This window comes from Rhagoletis pomonella, unplaced genomic scaffold, assembly GCF_013731165.1.
Source record: "Rhagoletis pomonella isolate Grant_MI unplaced genomic scaffold, Rhpom_1.0 Rhpom_scaffold_03885, whole genome shotgun sequence".
Lineage (NCBI taxonomy): Eukaryota > Metazoa > Arthropoda > Insecta > Diptera > Tephritidae > Rhagoletis > Rhagoletis pomonella.
Genome location: NW_023462436.1, coordinates 1 through 19062, shown reverse-complemented (window position 1 = coordinate 19062; position 19062 = coordinate 1). Strand labels below are relative to the sequence as shown.

The following is a 19062-nucleotide window of genomic DNA, read 5'->3' as shown; positions in this document are numbered from 1 at the left end:
TAATATCATTGATGAACAAGACGAAGAGCAGAGGGCCCAAGACACTTTCCTGTGGAACTCCAGAGGATGCAGTGAAGGGCCTAGAGGAGACATCATCAACAATCAATACACAACGTCTATTACTTAAATATGATCGCAACCAATCTAGGAATACGGAATGAAAACCTAGAGATGCAAGCTTACTTTGTCGAACGCTTTTGAGAAGTCAGTATAGATACAGTCTACTTGGTCCCCAGCAGAAAACGCCGAAATACAGTAGTCACTAAATAGGGCGAGATTGGATACTGTGGATCTACCAGTAACAAAACCATGCTGCTGTGGAGAGATTATACTCTTCGTAGCAAAATACATATTTTCCTTTATGATTCTTTCAAAAAGTTTAGATACAGTCCAGAGTTTAGAAATCGGCCTGTAATTAGACACATCGTCCTTTTTGCCACTTTTGAAAATTGGAGTAACATCCGTCCGTTTCCACTCGTCAATAAAGACCCCAGATGCTAATGATTTGTTAAAGATTAGTTTGAGAGGCAAAGCAAGCGCAGGACATTTTATAAGAAGGATAGTGGAGATACCATCTATATCCATCTTAGTAGATGGTTTAAGATCTTTGATACCATCCTCAACGTCTTCTAACGACAGGCTCAAAAGGCCGAAGTTCAGAGGTGAGTTATCTTTCAAGGAGAAGTAGGAGTTGGAGTCATGATAATCTCAAACGAAGTTTGAATTAAAGAACTCCGCAAACAGATTAGCAACTTCTGAAGAAGTACTAGCGGATCTATCTTCCCAGGAAACCGCAGACGGAACTCCAGAGGCAGACTTCCTAAACTTAATGAACTGCCAAAAATACTTAGGAGTAGATTTGATGTTGCTTTCAACGCCCAAAATGTAATTTTTATACAGAAATTTATTCAGCTGTTGAATTTTTTCGAACCTTGAAGATATAGTGTATAATGGTCTGATTATGCATACTTCGCATAACTTCGCACAACTTCGCAAACTGTAATTTCGTATGAACTTTATATGTATTTTGTATTCCATTACCCAGAAATTAGCAGAACTTTTAAAAACTTAGCGTTCTGTTGAGTTTAGATTTTGCTTCATATTTTCTTAAGTTACACTTTTAGGGCACTGGTACAAATGGTGTGCGAAGTTATGCGAAGTATGCATAACCAGACCCTAAGTGTAGAGAGTATTATATCGTCCAAAACTCTTATGAAGCTTATTTCGCCGATTCTTGAGCTTTTTTTTAAATCTCGTGTATACCAATGAAGCTTGTACGGCCTTTTCCGAATTAGTGGAATATTTTGGTGACAAATCTCCACCACTTTAGACCTTAAGGCAGAATAACAATCCGAGGTAGCGGAGCTCAAGAGCAGCTCATCCCATTTAACTTTGCTTAAAGAGTTATTGACCCTTGAAAAGTCACACTTTGAGAATTTAGACAATGAGCCATTGTCTCTTCACATTTAGTGCCTGAAAATTCATAAAACTTTACGTTGAGGGCCACGGAAACATGATGCTTATCTGTAGGCAAGATCGGCGAGTAACATTCCGAAATAGTAGCCTTGATATTATCACTAACAAAAACGAGATCTAAAATTCGATTAAGCTTGTTTTTGAAACAATTCAATTGCACTAAGTTAAGACTTAAAATATTATCAACAAAGTAAGATTCGACCTCTGTATTAACATTCGTTGGTATAAGACCCCATTTTGACAGATTATTAGACCAAATAATATTTGGAAGATTGAAATCACCGAACACACATAGATGATTAGTTGTTAACACATTGTGAACCAAATATGAAATGTTGTCTGTATGAGTTTTATAAAGACTAAAATTACTACCAGGCGGGATGTACGAAGCCAATATATATAAAGAGTCAAATTCAGAAGTACCTTTGATGCAAACACAAATTTGTTCTAATATTGGGTCACTGTCGCTGAGCGGGACAACAAATGTATGAAGATAACGCCGAACTGCGATAAGAACACCACCACCGCGAGAAAATCCTGTACTATTAACATCCCGATCTTTCCGAAAAACGTTCAATAAGGTCGGATTGAAATATTCACTATCAAAAAAGTTTGCATTTAACCAAGACTCCACGAAGATTAGTCAAAATCCGAAACTGAGCTACGGATGATAATGTCGTCCGGAGTTGTACTTAAGCCACCCATATTTTGAAAGTGTATCTTCAAACTCTTGAGCGCTGGGTCCAAAACCTTGTCATATTGAGATGCAATAACACCCAGTTTAAAATTGATCTTCGTAAGCGAGCCAATGTCAACATCCTTTTTGATGAGCTTAAAACAAGAAATGCTAATTCTGTCGATTCCAGTATTTTTTTCCACTAAAGAAATTATATTTTCCTCAGATACATTTGGTTTAAAAGAAGACAAGTGCAGCCATATTTTCGTATCCGCGATCTAATTCAGTACTGATACTGCACCCAATAACCACGTTGCGTACATTTTTTTCCTTCTTCTTTTTGTTCCTCTTCGTTTGCATGGTGACCCACTGTGCTTGTCCAGTTGATAGCGAACCATCAGCACTGTTTATTTCAGTAGCGGCGGCGGCGGCAGCGGCAGCAGCAGCGTATGTGTCAGCAGAGGCAGCAGCTACGTAGGAGGCATACAAGTAGTTGTCGGCGTGTGATCCGTAGCAGTTGTTACAGCTGGAGGAGTAACCATAGCAGAGTTAGCAGAGTTAATACTGCGAGCGGAAGGATGAGACTTCTCCCACGCAACGTCTATGTTACACTCAGACATACATGTACCTGACGAAGTATGATGCGTAGCAGTCGTTGAAGCTGGGGTATTAGCAATAGCAGAGTTAGCACAGTGAGTGGAAGACTCTCTCGCGACGATTCTGCAATTCGAGCGAAGATTTTTAACTTCGGTAGTGAGCACCAGGGATTAGAGGTGTCAAACTATCGATAGTCACACCATCGATAGTATAGTTTTCAGAAAACTATCAATATTCACGATAGTCTCAAAAAAAAAACAAAACTATCGATAGCACTATCGATAGCGCTATCGATAGCGCTAAATCAGTTAGGGTGCTTTGTTTTTACAGGATCATAGTGAAATAAATATTATCTTATAAAAGTTATAATCATTCAAAATTAAGTAACTGCTTAGCCAGAATACTTCTCTTTTTAGAAAGTTCAAAAACAAACACAAGTTATACAAACAAAATAGGATTTACGATTAACATATGTATGTATAATTTCAAAAAAATTGGGAGAGATGATCGATAGTCCTACTAAACTATCGATATTTTTGATAGTATAAGAAAAAACTATCAATGAGTATTGATAGTCTAAAAAAATTGAAACTATCGATACTATCGATAGTGCCATCGATAGTTTGACAACTCTACCAGGGATGCCGTTTTAGACGAATTTTTGCGGGATACTTATTTTTTCCGGTCCGTATAAATGTGGATACTTTTTTAAATAGGCCAAAATTTTATATTTCCTATAAAGTTTTTTTCGTTCAAAAATCGATTTTCATTAAAGATGGTAGAAGGCATTACGTTTTCTAAACGTATAAAGAATCGCTACTTAAGCCTGAAATTAAAGGATTTTATTTTTTGTGAACGAAGCAATGAACATATGAAGAGATCTCACCAAAATAGGTATAAGCGCAATTGCTTTAATTAGCTTAAAAGGATGCTTTAAGCAAGATCTTAATATACATATCGTCGTTTAAAGTACAAAACCGCGAATCAACAAAATGCAAAACCGCGTATCAAGATAATGCAAAACCGCGTATGTGACGTTGCATAAATTATTTTCTAGAGAGTAAAAACACTTATATTTCAAAATGGTTCTCTTGTTTATTAAGCAATCGCATTTCTGGCTAGTATATTTCAGGACGAATGGATAAGGATTGAGCCAAGAGCTTGCCAATTTTTGGCAGCAAATGTCAGTTACGCGGTTTTGCAGAATGACGATACGCGGTTTTGCACTTTAAACGACGATATATATAAAGTAAATTATACTCTTTCTGTAGTAATATCTTTCATATCACATATTTTCATTTGTTAATTTAAAAAGAAAGATTTCAATGTAGTTTAAAAAACTAAATTTCATTTATTTAAGGAAACTTTTATGAATTTTACTGAAAAGACTTTAAATACACTCTAAAAAAAAATTTTTTATTTGCGCATATTGAGAGAGGTAACCAGTTTCCTCTTTTAATGTGTGCAAATTTGCACGCCGTGTAATAAAATTAATCATTGCCTGTTTACTTTTACATAACGAATTTGTCACAAGAGCAAAATTACACATAAAATGTTTAAAATAAAGTAATGTTTATTATAAGTAGGAAATGTATTTGTAGTTTGAAAATTTTTGCAATTTTAAACATTCTATATATGTGTATTTACGTGTATATTTTAAAGATCTCAAGTTCAAAATCAAAAACTGAACATCCTATACGTATATTTATACAGATTCTTGTTGAAAAATAGACACTTTTCAGTAGTAGTTTTACATGCTCTTTTTAGAGTGTACAAAGTGCGCTATGTAAAATTTTTTCGATTTTTAGTTTTTGGAGGATTACGTACCAGTACTTATAGTAGTTTCATGTCAACACAGTGCAAAATCTTTTTTATATTCTGAAAAAAATAACATCAAATGTTAACTCTTCTTCCAAAAGTCGCTATCACACTTATTTATAAACTTTCAAAACTATACATCTTCTGATGAACTTAGAAAACTGCTTTAGGTCGTATAGACTGTTTATGTTATCTTATGTCATGTTATGTTATGTTACAATTTTAAAAGGCTCTTATTTATCCAAATTTTCAGGTAATAATGGAAAAGATTCAATTTAAATGATACTTGTTGTCGTAGTCGTTTTTTTAAATTTACGGCTTTCTATTATAAAATCACATAACGCTGTTTGCAAGTGGACTACTCATATTTACTTTGCAAAATACTTATGCAAAAAAAATTTACTTTATAAATTGAAATTACAAATGTTTGATTTTATGCACATGTATTCCTAGTCCTTAGGATGGGTTAAATTATGTATTTTTTATGAAAATGTTTGATTTTCTTACAAATTATGAGATGTATATGTGAAAAAAGAAAATTGGATACATTTGGATACATTTTTGGCTTGCTCAAGGATACATTTTCTTGAGACGGCGCGGCAACACTGGTGAGCAAATTGATGGACTCCGCAAGCCCATCGGTGCACAGTTTACTCTGCAATGAGTGTAACACGGCTTCAAGAGATTCCGTTTTGCTAATAAGCCGTTTATTGTCATCCGCTAATGCATTGACTAAAGCAAAAACACGAATATTCTCAGCTCTAAGGGCAATAATCTCATCGAACAATGATTGTAGTGATATTGCTCAGCGTCAATTTGATTGAACTTGCTGCCTGAACCTTTACACATTTGTAGAGACGGAGAGGATGAAAATGGCATTTTAGACTGATGATGAGCAGTTGCATTATTGTTGCGTTGTGAGCCTATTTGACTACTTGAGGTAGCCGTGTTGTTAGACAAAGCACCAACTACTCTGTCCTCAGAAACGACGATAGGTGGTGGCAAACGCATGGAATCACGCCGAGCCCCAGCACAACCATTGCAGAGAAATGGCTTATCAGAATTGAGCAAGAACTCAACATCAGTTGGGTTCATATTTACACAAGCTAGGTGAAACAGGTCATTACACTTAGCACATTGTATTTTATGCTGCGTCCGCTCCACTTTTTGCCCACAAACACACGGCCTTATGATATTGTACTCGACACAATTTTGCGATTTTATTAGTCTCTATCTCGGTAACAGCAAACCACAGTAGTGCACAAGCAGATCAACATTCGCACATATGTTGGGCGATGAGAATAATATAAAATACGAAATTTTTAACTAGACAGAGAACGCGAACTGCGTAGTTATGCGCTGAGTTTTACGACGAAATAGTCTACGTCTACGTCCTTGTATTTTTTGTAACAAAAAAAAAGGGCGTTTATTTTCAAAGAATAAAAAAATACGTATACCACTCAGTTTTTTTTCACAAATGCTTCGCTTTAAAAATATAATCATTAAAATCGGTTTAGTACTTTGAGAAATAAATCGTTACGAACATTTTTCATATAGGCTGCATTTCTTTATTCATTCTGAACGTTTGGAATAAACTTTTTTGTTTATTAATTTTTTAGAACGTTCCTGCTGATATGTTGACGTATATTTCAAACGCATTCTGTTTATTTCGGCTGTGAAATGCGATTATCCGGAATGTATAAAGAAACGCAGCCGTAATCAATTTTATCTATACTATTATGGATAAGTAGAATATAAAAATTGCATGAAAATTTAAAATAAAATAAGATTTTATAGTATTAAAATTACATCAATTAAAACAAAAAAATAAGTTGTTTTAAAATGCATACTATATATCATTTAATTTCAGGTAACTAACAGCTGGAAACCCCTATGCAGCAGTTGAAATTGTGCGCCTAACTACCACCAGTAACTTTGACATTGGATTAGGATGTGCCGGATAGAGATTTTGCCGGATAACTGGATGCCGGATACCATGTAAAAAATAAGAGCCGGATTCGGATATCCGGTCGACTGCTGCCTTTTATAAATTTCGCAATATTGTTACAATACGTAATTAAGAATACAAAATATCTCTTCTGAAATCCAAGTTATAAAATATTCCTGTATTAAAAATATGACTTTTCCGTCTCCAACCCTGATTTCTAGATTACACAGACCTGCGAGTTAAATAAATTTAAATACATACTTGGCTTTTTTCTTGCACGTCGAGATTTTTTTTATTGGTGACATATATATTTTAGGATTTTTAGCAATTCGCATGAAAAGCCAAAAATTGTTAAATTTAGAATTGAGTTTTTACTTAAAAACCAACAGTTTAGTTAACAATACCCATAAATAATATGACCAACCGTACTTCTTTCGGAAGTACAGTACTTCTTTTTGAGGCATTGTACTTCATACTTCGAAGTACGGTCAAATGTACTTCTTTGCAATGTTTTGTAATACAGGTAGTATCAGTAGAGCAGCTGATTTGATTTTTATACCCGAGCGCACTTGTGCACAAGGGTATATTAATTTTGTTCACATAACGGTTGTTTATAACAGCCAAAACGAATCGAGATAGATATAGACAAATGTATACATAAATGCTCAGAATGAATAGAGAAGTCGAAATTGTATGCAAAGTGGGAGTGAAGAAAAACTAAAGTATAGTGAAAGTGAAGAAAACAGAACCGGTCCTGTAAGGTGGAGTCGTCCCACCCACTTCTACGTACATTCTCCTCGCAGCCTTGGATGCTGCTGCGACTCCTCAAATTTAGCAGCATCCCCTTAGCCTAACATTGGCCCGTCCGTCTAGTCATCAGTAACTTCCTAGTCCGTTTAGTCATCCTGTCTACACTCTAAGCCCACCTTAGTTGTTTAAATATCTCTAGTAATAGGGCTGCCAGATTTCCTGGTTTTCCCGAACATGTCCCGGTTTTAGACTATTTGTCCCGGTGTCCCGGTCCAACTGTAAAATGTCCCGGGTTTCGTTTTAGTGTCCCGGTTTTTGATTTCATTGCACAAATTTGAATAAAAGTTCAAAAATCACTACACTAAGAGAAAAAACGCGTTGTAATATTCAGAAAAATGTTTTGAATTCACTGAGGGAAATAGCGCATAGTAAACCTGAAGTTTTTCTATTTGATTATCGGATAAAAATGTTCGTATTTAAAAATAATACCTTCATAACACGCACGCGTGGTGTTGATTCAAACTCAACATTTAAATGCACATTTACATGTCTGGCTGTAGCTGAGTGCGCGAAGATGCTTGCCACAATTTGCTTATTTCCAGAGGGTCAGTGTTCAATTCCCATTACAACCAGCATGGAATTTAAATATTTTTTTTTAAATCAATTATGAAAAAGCAATCGGCAATTGCAAATCGCTTACTTTTAATATGGGCGTATTTGAATTGAATATTTCTATACTAAATATAAAATTTGTGTACATAAATGTATTACAAGTTAAGTTGGTGCTCTTTTATATGCGCATTGTTTTTTTTATATAGTACGCTTTTTATACCCGAGCGCACTTATATTAATTTTGTTCACATAACGGTTGTTTGTAACAGCCAAAACGAATCGAGATAGATATAGACAAATGTATACATAAATGATCAGGATGAAAAAAGAAATCGATTAAGCCATGTCTGTCTGTCCGTCCGTCTGTCCGTCTGTCCGTCTGTCCGTCCGTCCGTGTACACGATAACTCGAGCAAACATTGAGATATCTCAACGAAATTCGGTATGTAGGTTTCCCTTAATCCAAGGTAGGTTGGTATAGAAAATGGGCGAAATCGGACTTTAACCACGCCCACTTCCCATATAACGGTAATTTCCAGAAATACGAAAACTGCGGTATTTTAGTAACTACTGAAGATAATTCACTCAAAATTGATATTTACAATAATTTTTAGACGAAAAATAAGAATATTATAAATTTTTGGCAAATGGGCGTAGCCACGCCCACTTATGGTTACATGTGTATATCTTGGTAACCGCTGCACCAATTTCTTCCAAACTTGGCACAGTTGTTGGTCTTCGCATAACATACCAAATGGCCGAACATTTTTAAAATCGCTCAATAACCACGCCTACTTCCCATATAACGGTAATTTTCAGAAATACGAAAACTGCGATATTTTAGTAACTACTGCTATTCACTCAAAATTGATATTTATAAAAAGTTTTAGACGAAAAATAAGAATATTATAAATTTTTGGAAAATGGGCGTAGCCACGCCCACTTATGGTTACATGTGTATATCTTGGTAACCGCTGCACCAATTTCTTCCAAACTTGGCACAGTTGTTGGCCTTGGTACAGCATAAAAGACCGCCGAAACTTTTTAAAATCGGACAATAACCACGCCCACATCCCATATAACGGTAATTTAGAGAAATACAAAATCTTCGATAAATCATTAAATATTGAAGCTAATTTATTCAAAATTGATGCTTGCAACAATTCTTTACCAAGAAATACGTTTATGGTAAAATTTTGGAAAATGGGCGTGGCACCGCCCACTTATGATCACATATAAGTATATCGGTAACCGTTCCACCAATTTGTACAAAACTCGGTGTTTAGGCCTTAAGCCTAAATATTTCCAAATATAATGCACCACCCTAATGTGTCATTCACATATGTGTACATTTATGCATGCATACTTGTACACATGTACGTATATTATAGATTCGCGCCGTTAGTTTAAGTTTCCCGCCGGATAAAGTATCTTTCGTTGAATTTCCCCTCAACGTCTTTTCTTTGTCCGGCGGTTCGAACGAAAATCACGGCTTTAGATTTTTTCAATTTCACATCGGGAGACCAAGGAGAAAGAACTGCAGCTACCAGGCCACATTATTTTCAGGTAAAACCATTGTAAACCAACATATCTAAATCAAATCAAAATACTTGGACAATTAATAAAACCACTAAACTAAACCGAGTTTTATTTGTCTCCTTTTCCTATTACTTTCAAACCTCATTGTGACCATTTTGCGCACCGCACTTGAGCCGCACTGCGTCACACTGACGTTTTTATTGGTCCTTAGGAGCCGGGAAACCAACATACAGTCCACACTAGAAGAAAAAGCGAACCCAAAAAGTAATTGAGCCACTTTTACGAAAAAGGAATTTGGTCACATCAAGCTGCACATAACAGCGATCCTGCTACAGCCACAGCCACACTAATTCGTGCCACGAACCAGAAAAACATTGATAACATCATCGTCCAACAAGCAGTTTCACCAGCTACTAGGAAACTAAGGTACGTGGTTACAAATTCAAGTGCACAAAAAAATTACCAGATATAACCTCAAAGTGAATCCAAGCGAGTTGAAGTGATTTGTGAGAAAAAACGGGAAAAAAAGTTGAACTTGTGCAAATAACCGCAGTGAAGAGTGTCCATCGACATTAACAGTTCGTAATTGGTGCACCGTGCAATCTACACATATCACAGTGAACAGTGGCATATATGTAACTTAAATATCAAAGTGCAGCACACATTTCTTTCCGGCTCACTACATATTGCAACAATTTTTTGGTATTTTGCCACTTGCCACATTCGATTTGCTACTCGACTTAACAAAGCGCCGATAAATTTCACTTTCAATTTCGTTGTGCATAAGCAATTTAATTCGTGCAGCACATTTCTTAAATTTGCATTACACTGATTCACTGTGTTTGAGGTCACATAACCTCAAATTTTTAATTTCCTTCACATTTTTTTTCACAAAAATCACTTCACCACGCTAAATTCAGTCCATTTGCGAAATATTTGCTGGTAAAAATTTAAATTAAGTCCATTTGGATTAGTTTTGACGACGTTGCGTTGGGTGTACACACGAATTTGTGCATACATATATGCTTATACATATATATATATACCTTCGTCGGCAGTGTTGGGTGGCGAGTAGCACATAAACATATATATACATACATATGCTTATCACTTTTCTGAAAAAATAAAAAAAATCATCAATTTTCTGAAAGAGATATTAATTTTAAATCGTAGTGTTTTCTTGATTGCTTCTGGGTTTTGGCTCGTAGAGTTTAAACAAGCTACGTTGGTACTCTTATACTCTTTTCGACAATTTGGCAAAAGTTTCGCTGTGCATTTATACATATACGACAGTTTGGAATATACACGGTCTATTCCTATTTATAGTGAACATACTTCTTTCGAAAACTACAACAAATTTTAATTCGTAAAGAGTAATCTGAAGATCAATTACCGCAATGGAAACCTTTATTCGTTTGGCAGAATCTGTAATCGAATTTGAATCAGATTACAATAGCACACCAGCCACAGAGCAAAACAAACACGGCCTTGCAATACAGCAAGACGAACTAAAGGCTTTGTGGGAAAAGACCAAAGTAGCTTATGACGCGATCATAAATAAAGAAGGAATTTCTAAAGATGACATTAAAGCAATTAGACGGAAACATAAGGGCTCGTTTTCCAGCTATGTCAAATGCATGTCGGTAATGGCTAGTCAGGCTGAGACGCTTGTAAATGCAGAGAAGGATGTACAAGATCAGTCGGTTCGTGAACACAATATTCACCTTCCTCCGTGTGACACAGATGTGTTCAAGGGCGACTATCTGTCATGGCCATCGTTCCGTGACATGTTCACAGCCATATACATCCTAAACAAGCGGCTCACCCCTGTGGAGAAACTATTTCACCTGAATCAGAAGACTCAAGGGGAAGCCAAAGACATAGTAAGAAAATGTCCACTCACCAATGAAGGTTTTCAAACGGCCTGGAATAACCTGTGTGAGAGATATGAAAATAAGCGTATCCTCATAAATACGCAACTAAAAATTCTTTTCAACCTAATTTCCATAGATAATGAGTGTGGTAGCTCACTGAAGAAGTTGCAGCGCGATATAAATAATTGTTTATCAGCGCTCAAGAGCCATAATATTGACATCTCGAATTGGGATGCAATTATTGTATATCTATGCTCAACTAAACTTCCCGACTGTACGCTGGCTCTATGGGAACAAACCATAGATCACAAGAAAGATTTACCAAAGTGGGTAGACATGGACAAGTTCCTATCGAATAGGTTTCAAACCTTGGAAACCATGTCAGGCATAAAGGGCACAAAGTCTGTAAAAGCGTCAAAGCCGCAAAACACCAGACATCCCTCAGAAGCCCCCACAAAAAGACTTGGCGCGTTCCAAACAAGCGTAACCAAGTACACATGTAAAATGTGCCAAACAAATGAGCACAAATTACGCCGCTGTTCCCATTTCCTAAAGCTAACGCCAACTGAAAGGATAGAGTTTTTAAAGAGCAACAATGCTTGCCTGAATTGTCTGAGTTCTGGACATACTGTGTCAAGATGCACAAGCCCTTTCAATTGCAGCACGTGTCACTCGCGACATCATACGCTCCTGCACACCCAGACAATTCCGCCAAAGGCAACACCGCCTCAAACGCCACCGAGCTCTGCCAAAGATGTTGCCTCAACCTCGCAACAAGCTGCAGCAAGGCGTAACTTCAATAAAACTAACTCCGGTAAAAGCAAAAACGTTAAGTCTAATTATGCAAATATGAACTCAGGTGTACTTTTAGGAACGGCTCGTGTAAATATACGTCTCAATGGTACAGATTTTTCAGCACGAGCACTCATTGATTCTGGTTCGGAGTGTTCCTTTATAACAGAACGACTCAAACGCAGAATCAACCTGCCATCTAAGAAGATGTATGCCAAAGTTTCAGGCATAACGAATTCAACCTCTGCTCAGGTCAAGGAGGCATGCAACATAGAACTACGGTCCCCTGTTGACCCACTGTTTAGTCTACATGCAACAGTGCTCGATCTGACAAAATTAACTGGAAATCTTCCATCCTGCCATATCAGCGCTATGACTATGCAGGCATTTCCAGATCTGATTTTAGCAGATAAAAGGTTCTACGTTAACGAAGAAGTAGACCTAGTACTTGGCGGAGACATTTATCCCCAAATTATTTTGTGCGGCTTGAAGAAAAATGTTCTCAGTACACTTCTTGCCCAAGAAACCGTGTTCGGTTGGATTTTAACCGGTCGCACAGAAGCACCAAATCCAACAAACAACATAGTTTCTTATCATAGCGAAGTTGCCTTGGATCAACAACTAACAGCTTTCTGGGAACTAGAAGATATACCGAAAAACAAAAATTTAAACGAAGACGACAAGTATTGTGAAGAGCTTTATCGGAAAACGACTGAGAGAAACCCAGATGGAAAATATGTAGTCTCGCTACCATTTAGGCAGGAATTTCCAGCAAACATTTGCCTAGGCCCCTCTCTTAAAAGAGCATGCTCTCAGTTCTTCCGGAATGAGACACGGCTTACCAAGGATCCCGTCCTGCAAAAGGAGTATGATAGGGTACTAACAGAATATGAATCACTGGGACACATGTCCAGGATAAATGGTAGCATTTCAGCAGACTCTTCCGATAATTACTTTCTACCCCATCACGCTGTGATAAAGGCGGAAAGCACCTCTACAAAAGTTCGGGTCGTCTTTAATGCCTCAAGCCAGACGGCTAATGGTACAAGTTTAAATGACGTACTTTACGCAGGTCCAGTACTCCAAGCAGATCTTCCAATATTAATACTCCGCTGGAGATTATATCGGTACGTTTTTAATAGCGACATTGAGAAGATGTACCGCCAAATTTGGGTGAATAACAACCATACCAAATACCAGCGAATAGTTTATCGTACAAACCCAAACGAACCTGTAAGTCTATATGAATTAAAGACTGTCACTTTCGGGATTAATAGCGCACCTTACCTCGCGATAAGGACACTTCTGCAATTAGCCGACGATGTAGAGAATTCTTTCCCAATAGCATCTAACATACTACGAAAGTGCATGTATGTGGATGACGTGTTAGCTGGAGGACATAGCGTCGACTCGACCATTAAAGCAAGAGATGAAATCTCAGAAGTGTTACGATCAGCTGGTTTTCCACTACGGAAATGGACCTCAAATTGTCAGGAAATTCCTAAGGGCATCCCAAAAACGGACCTTCTGAGCGAAGATTTCTTAGCATTCGAAGACACCAGCACGGTTAAGGCTCTGGGCATAAGGTGGAATGCTCATACGGATTTGTTTTATTTTATGGTCAGACCATTGGAGGAGCACGACACTATTACGAAAAGGGCGATGCTGTCAGCGATTGCCAAGCTTTTCGATCCACTGGGATGGCTCGCACCAATAGTCATCGTAGCCAAAATACTCATGCAAAGTATTTGGCTAGAAGGCACAGACTGGGATGAGACTGTGTCTGATACTATTTTAGAACGTTGGCAGCATTTTACGAGACATTACCACGAAATAGATAATATCAGAATATCTCGATGGGTATACTTCTCACCTGGAGACACCATAGAGATACATGGTTTCTGCGAGGCATCAGAAAAAGCATATGCGGCTACGGCATATATGCGTGTCAAAAGAGATGACAAAATTTTGGTCAATCTACTTTTGGCAAAAACCAGAGTAGCCCCCGTCAAAACTATATCGCTACCACGACTGGAGCTTTGCGGAGCAGTACTGCTCGCAGAAATCATAGAATCTATAATCAACAACCTCAACCTAGGACCAGTGAAGACACATCTATGGACGGACTCGACCATCGTACTCGCATGGATACGAAAGCCGCCTTGTTCTTGGTCAACCTTCGTCGCCCACCGAATTACGAAAATCGTAGAAAAAGTAGGGGAGAAGGACTGGCTACACGTAGACTCGGCCTCAAATCCAGCCGATTTGGCTAGCAGAGGACTACCTGCGTCAGAATTGGTCAACAATTCTTTGTGGTGGCAGGGACCTTCTTGGCTGCAAGAAGACAACTCCAAGTGGCCCGCTCAAGGAACAGACTATCATACAGAAGTTGAAGAAAAAAAAGCACACACTTATGCGACAACAAGAGCAAATGATATCGATATTCTTGACCGTTTTTCCGATCTACCGAGAGCTTTGAGAGTTTTATCATATGTTATGAGATTCTATCGAAGAACTCATTCCAAAACAAACGCTTCACTTCAGGAAAATTCTTGTTTAATTTCATCTAATGAAATTAAAACAACGGCAGAAATCCTGATAAAAATCTACCAGAAGCATTATTATGGTGAAGAATACGCAAACTTGAAGTCTAAAAAACCAATCGATGCGAAGAGTGAAATCCTTCCGCTTAATCCGTTCATCGATAAACATGACATCATCAGAGCCGGAGGTCGCCTTGGAGCATCCCAGGACTTAGCATACAATGAACGCCACCCGAGCATTATCCCGTATAACAGCAGGTTGTCCCGCCTTATTGTATCGTTTATTCACAAGGTCTCCTTGCATGGAGAGAATCAACTGATGCTACGCCTCATCCGTACCCAATACTGGATTCCCAAAGTCAAGAACTTGATCAGGTCCACTATCCATAATTGTAAGACATGCATTATCTTTAAAAAACGGTCACAAACTCAACTTATGGGAACTCTTCCCCCGGAACGCACTACATTTACTCGCGCTTTCACCAATACGGGGGTAGACTTTACTGGACCTTTTGATGTTAAAAGTTACCGCGGCAGAGGTTGTCGAGTTTCTAAAGGGTATGTCTGTTTATTTGTTTGTTTCACGACAAAAGCGATTCACTTAGAAGCTACTAGTGATCTTAGTACCCCATCTTTTCTAGCGGCGTTCGCACGGTTCGTGGCTAGAAGAGGATGTCCGAGAAATATTTACTCCGACAACGGCACTAACTTTGTCGGAGCCTCACGATCCTTACGATCTGAATTTAAAGCTTTTCTGTCTGAAACCCGAGAAAAAACTATCTCGAAATACAATCATCAAATGCTGACGTGGCATTTTATACCCGCTGCAGCGCCTCACATGGGAGGACTGTGGGAAGCGGGCGTAAAGAGCTTCAAAAGCCACTTTAGAAAAATTGCGTCCTCCCACAAATACACCTTTGAAGAGCTTAGTACTCTTTTATGCCGTATTGAGGCATGCCTCAATTCACGGCCACTGAGTCCCTCTTCAAATAACCCTACTGACCTGGAGCCGCTTACTCCAGGCCATTTTCTCATCGGTGGACATCTTCTAGCCCCACCAGAATTAGACGTTAATGAAACTCCTGCCTCCATAGTGAATCGGTGGCAAAAACTCAAAGCACTTAATCAAACTTTCTGTAGGCGATGGAAAACAGAGTACCTAACCGAACTTCAAAAACGCATTAAGTGGAAGCATCCCAAAGAAAATATCAAACGTGGTGATCTGGTCGTCATCAAGGAAGACAACTTAACCCCCACTGAGTGGAGGTTAGGACGAGTTGTCAACATACACCCTGGTGCCGACAGCAGAGTACGAGTAGTGGACATCTCGACGGAGAAAGGTCAAGTCACAAGACCACTGGTGAAGTTGGTTCTACTCCCGCCATACAACGATGGAAACGCGGAGCCAACAACCGCCTCATAAATTACCCCTCACCACTTTACTACATTCCACTTCCTTTTACCAAAACATTCCACTTCTAGGTAGTAGGAGGGATCCCATGTCTAACCTTTTTTGAGATAACTTGTTTTTAGTACCATGGAGTATATTTTGAGTTTTTTTTTGTATTTGGCGTGATGGTTCTTACCCGAGTTACCCCGGGTTGATCTGGCTATACAAAAACGACCATCCTCAGATCTGAATCCATAATTAAAATAACTGCAGAAGTAGCGAACTACTCCGCCTCAGAATAAAAGCAAACAGTAGAAAACTAGCAAGTTTAACCCGATATGGTTTTTTGTTTCAAAATCTTCAACCTCTCAAGCTTGCTGGTTTTCTATCCGCTTTATTTGGAAGAGATTGCATAAACTGTGTAGGCAGTTTATAGTGTAAGACCCGCCCGAAAGGAACAATTTAAAATAATACAAAAAAAATATTTAAAAACTCACATATCTTCGGCTCCAAAAGGGTTCGGTTCGGTGACAATCAGCTTCTTTTTGTTTGTGTTTTGTTGTTTGTAATCGCACGATACGCAGCATGTCGTTATGCCAGCAATCCCTGATAAAAAACACAAACCAATTAGGCCTCGAATAAACGGTTAACAACAAAAAGTAGGTATTGAATAACTCACTATGGCGTTGCTTAGTCAATCAATGAAAAGGCAGCAATTTGGGAAAATCTGTTTACCCAGAAAAGCCAGCAAATTAATCGGGTACTTACTTCGATTAAGTCCCTCGATGTTGGTGTTATTTGCCGCCGATCGGATTAGAAGCTGCAATAACAGTACATCGTGCTTGTAGAGACGTCACAATACCAGCTTTTGATATGGAAATCGATTGCTGCTCCATGGCCTCGTGAATGGAAGTTCGATCCTGATCGTTCATTTTGTCAAACTCATCAATAAGACATACACCTTGATCCGCCAGTACCAGGGCGCCTGCCTCCAAAGTCCATTCACGCGATATTGGATTTCGACGAACATAGGCAGTCACGCCTACAGCACTGGCCCCTTGTCCGGTCGTGAAAACTGCACGTGGCGCTATTTTTTCCGTGTACTTAAGAAACTGAGATTTTGCCGTTCCTGGGTCGCCGCATATAAGTAAGTTTATGTCGCCTCTAACTTTGTGTTTATCACCGGGGTTTTTAGACTCTCCACCAAATAGAGCCAGCGCAAGTGCGCGTTTAATATAGTCGTGGCCATATATGGATGGGGCCATTGAAGCTATTATTCTTTCTGCAATCCGAGGATCTTTACTCAACTTCTGAATGGTAGCGATGTCTTCGTCCGTAAGCGATTGTACTACTTGTTTGCTGTCCTTCACAACGATATGATTCGCAATAATGACGGTGACGAAAACCGGAAACCCTTGCTCAGTGTTTAGCGAACCATCAGAGTTGTTTGTGTAAATACCAGTAACTTCTAACTCATCACCCGGCTTGCATAAGTCACAAAGATCCGCTAAAAGAATTACGTCCTTACTACGCGGAGTCCGACCAGCGGGAATGCGACCAGGAGATTCCTGTAAGGTAATCTTCTGGTAATTCCGATATAATGTTTGTTCCATATTAATCGAAAAAGGGCCGGCACTTTGACACTCAGGACAGGAGCCAGGTTTAACTTCTGTATTCTGTGACTGTACAAAGGGCCCCAAAACGTAGCCACACTTCACACAATCGTATTTGATGACTGAAAGTTGAGTTAACACACCCGTTGTAGCTGTTACCACGCCCAAAGTACGCACCAGCTGGTTCAGATGGAGTTTCCGGAAAGTCCGTAACTCTTCTATAAGAGGCAATTCTGATATACGAACATGAATTTCTGTTGTAACACGTTCATATGTTGGAAATATTGATAAGACCATGTCTTTAGCCACCTTGTCGAAGATTTCTAGCATTTGAAAAGGTGCTTCAGGTAGGAAGTACGCAAGTACATGCTCTTTATTTGCCAAATCCGTGTAGGATGCAACAAATATTCCTTATGAGACTTTCGATATACTGAATGACGAAGAAGTTCGCCAAGGTTTAAAGACATACTCCGATTGGCCTACATATCCACAAGTGTATGCTAAAGGAGAGCTAATAGGTGGATTGGATATAATCAAAGAACTAAAAGCTAATAACGAACTAGAGACTGCACTAAAAGGCTAAATTTGAAAGCGCATGACTCACCGACCTTCATACACACATATAAATAAAATTGGCAACTGGTTTTTAACCCAAAAACCTCGCTGGATGCAAACCTTGCGTCTTCCCTCCGATCCTGTCGTATAAATTTACAGCGTGAAGTTTTTATTAAGCAAGTTATTGCCATTATTCATAAACATGACTACTAGCCCTTCAGTGATTTCAGTTAAAAGCGCCGATGAATATAATGCGTTGATCAATGCCGAAAAAACCACAGTGGTGCTCTTTACCGCCGATTGGGCTGAACAGTGTAAGCATGTGCAAGAAGCGCTCGAGGAGCTTGCCAAGATTTTGAGCGCAAAATTACAGTTTGCTAGCATAGTGGCCGAGAACTTTCCGGAGATATCTATGAAGCACCAGATTGAAGCAGTGCCCACCATTATTTTCTTCACTAAAGGCACAGCCGTGGATCGCGTAGATGGTGTTAATGTAGCTGATATCACTGCCAAGTGTAAAAAAAAAAAAAAAATTGGCGGCTCCGTAGCCGGTGAATCGTTGGAAGATCGCTTGAAGGCGCTTATCAATAAAGCTGATCTGATGATATTTATGAAGGGCGATCGTAATGCGCCGCGTTGTGGGTTCTCGCGTCAGCTAATTGAGATTTTAAATACAACAAATGAAGATTTATTCTGTTCGCACATGCGTTGAATACGGTCCCGGTATGTGTACATACCACGTTCATCAACAAAGGTGCGCAAAAAAGACTGAAAGCGATTGGCGATTTCTGTTCGTGGTCCAAGCATACTAACCCATTCTTTTGTAGAATGGCCTTTAGTATCTTCCAAATTTTCTATCGATTCAATCATTTCCGCGTCT

The 19062-nt window shown here is 38.7% G+C and overlaps 2 protein-coding genes and 1 long non-coding RNA gene across 3 annotated transcripts; 2 read left to right on the top strand and 1 right to left on the bottom strand.

Moving 5' to 3' along the window:
• The first annotated feature begins 2653 nt into the window (after positions 1-2653).
• LOC118754430 lies at positions 2654-6775 on the top strand. Its single transcript, XR_004994894.1, has 2 exons — positions 2654-2844; positions 6438-6775. It is a non-coding gene; the product is annotated as an uncharacterized LOC118754430 (long non-coding RNA).
• Positions 6776-10812: 4037 nt separating this feature from the next.
• On the top strand, positions 10813-15430 carry LOC118754429. The gene is made up of 3 exons (XM_036489304.1): positions 10813-11353; positions 11426-14508; positions 15266-15430. The coding sequence occupies exons 1-3, from the start codon at positions 10813-10815 to the stop codon at positions 15428-15430; spliced, it is 3789 nt and encodes a 1262-aa protein (XP_036345197.1).
• Positions 14493-19053, bottom strand: LOC118754431 (DNA replication licensing factor Mcm2-like). The gene is made up of 2 exons (XM_036489305.1): positions 18854-19053; positions 14493-18022 (listed from the first exon to the last, which is right to left on the bottom strand). Exons 1-2 carry the CDS (start codon positions 19050-19052, stop codon positions 16809-16811), a joined length of 1413 nt encoding a protein of 470 aa, XP_036345198.1. The 5' UTR covers position 19053; the 3' UTR covers positions 14493-16808.
• Between the last annotated feature and the right edge of the window lie 9 nt (positions 19054-19062).

Coding starts and splice junctions, on each gene's coding strand:
- LOC118754429 (XM_036489304.1), top strand. CDS start 10,813: ATGGAAACCTTTATTCGTTTGGCAGAATCTGTAATCGAATTTGAATCA. Junction 11,354..11,425: donor AACGGCCTGGAATAACCTGT/GTGAGAGATATG, acceptor TAATTTCCATAG/ATAATGAGTGTGGTAGCTCA. Junction 14,509..15,265: donor ACACTTATGCGACAACAAGA/GCAAATGATATC, acceptor CATCTTTTCTAG/CGGCGTTCGCACGGTTCGTG.
- LOC118754431 (XM_036489305.1), bottom strand. CDS start 19,052: ATGATTGAATCGATAGAAAATTTGGAAGATACTAAAGGCCATTCTACA. Junction 18,023..18,853: donor TAAATCTTCATTTGTTGTAT/TTAAAATCTCAA, acceptor TATTTGTTGCAT/CCTACACGGATTTGGCAAAT.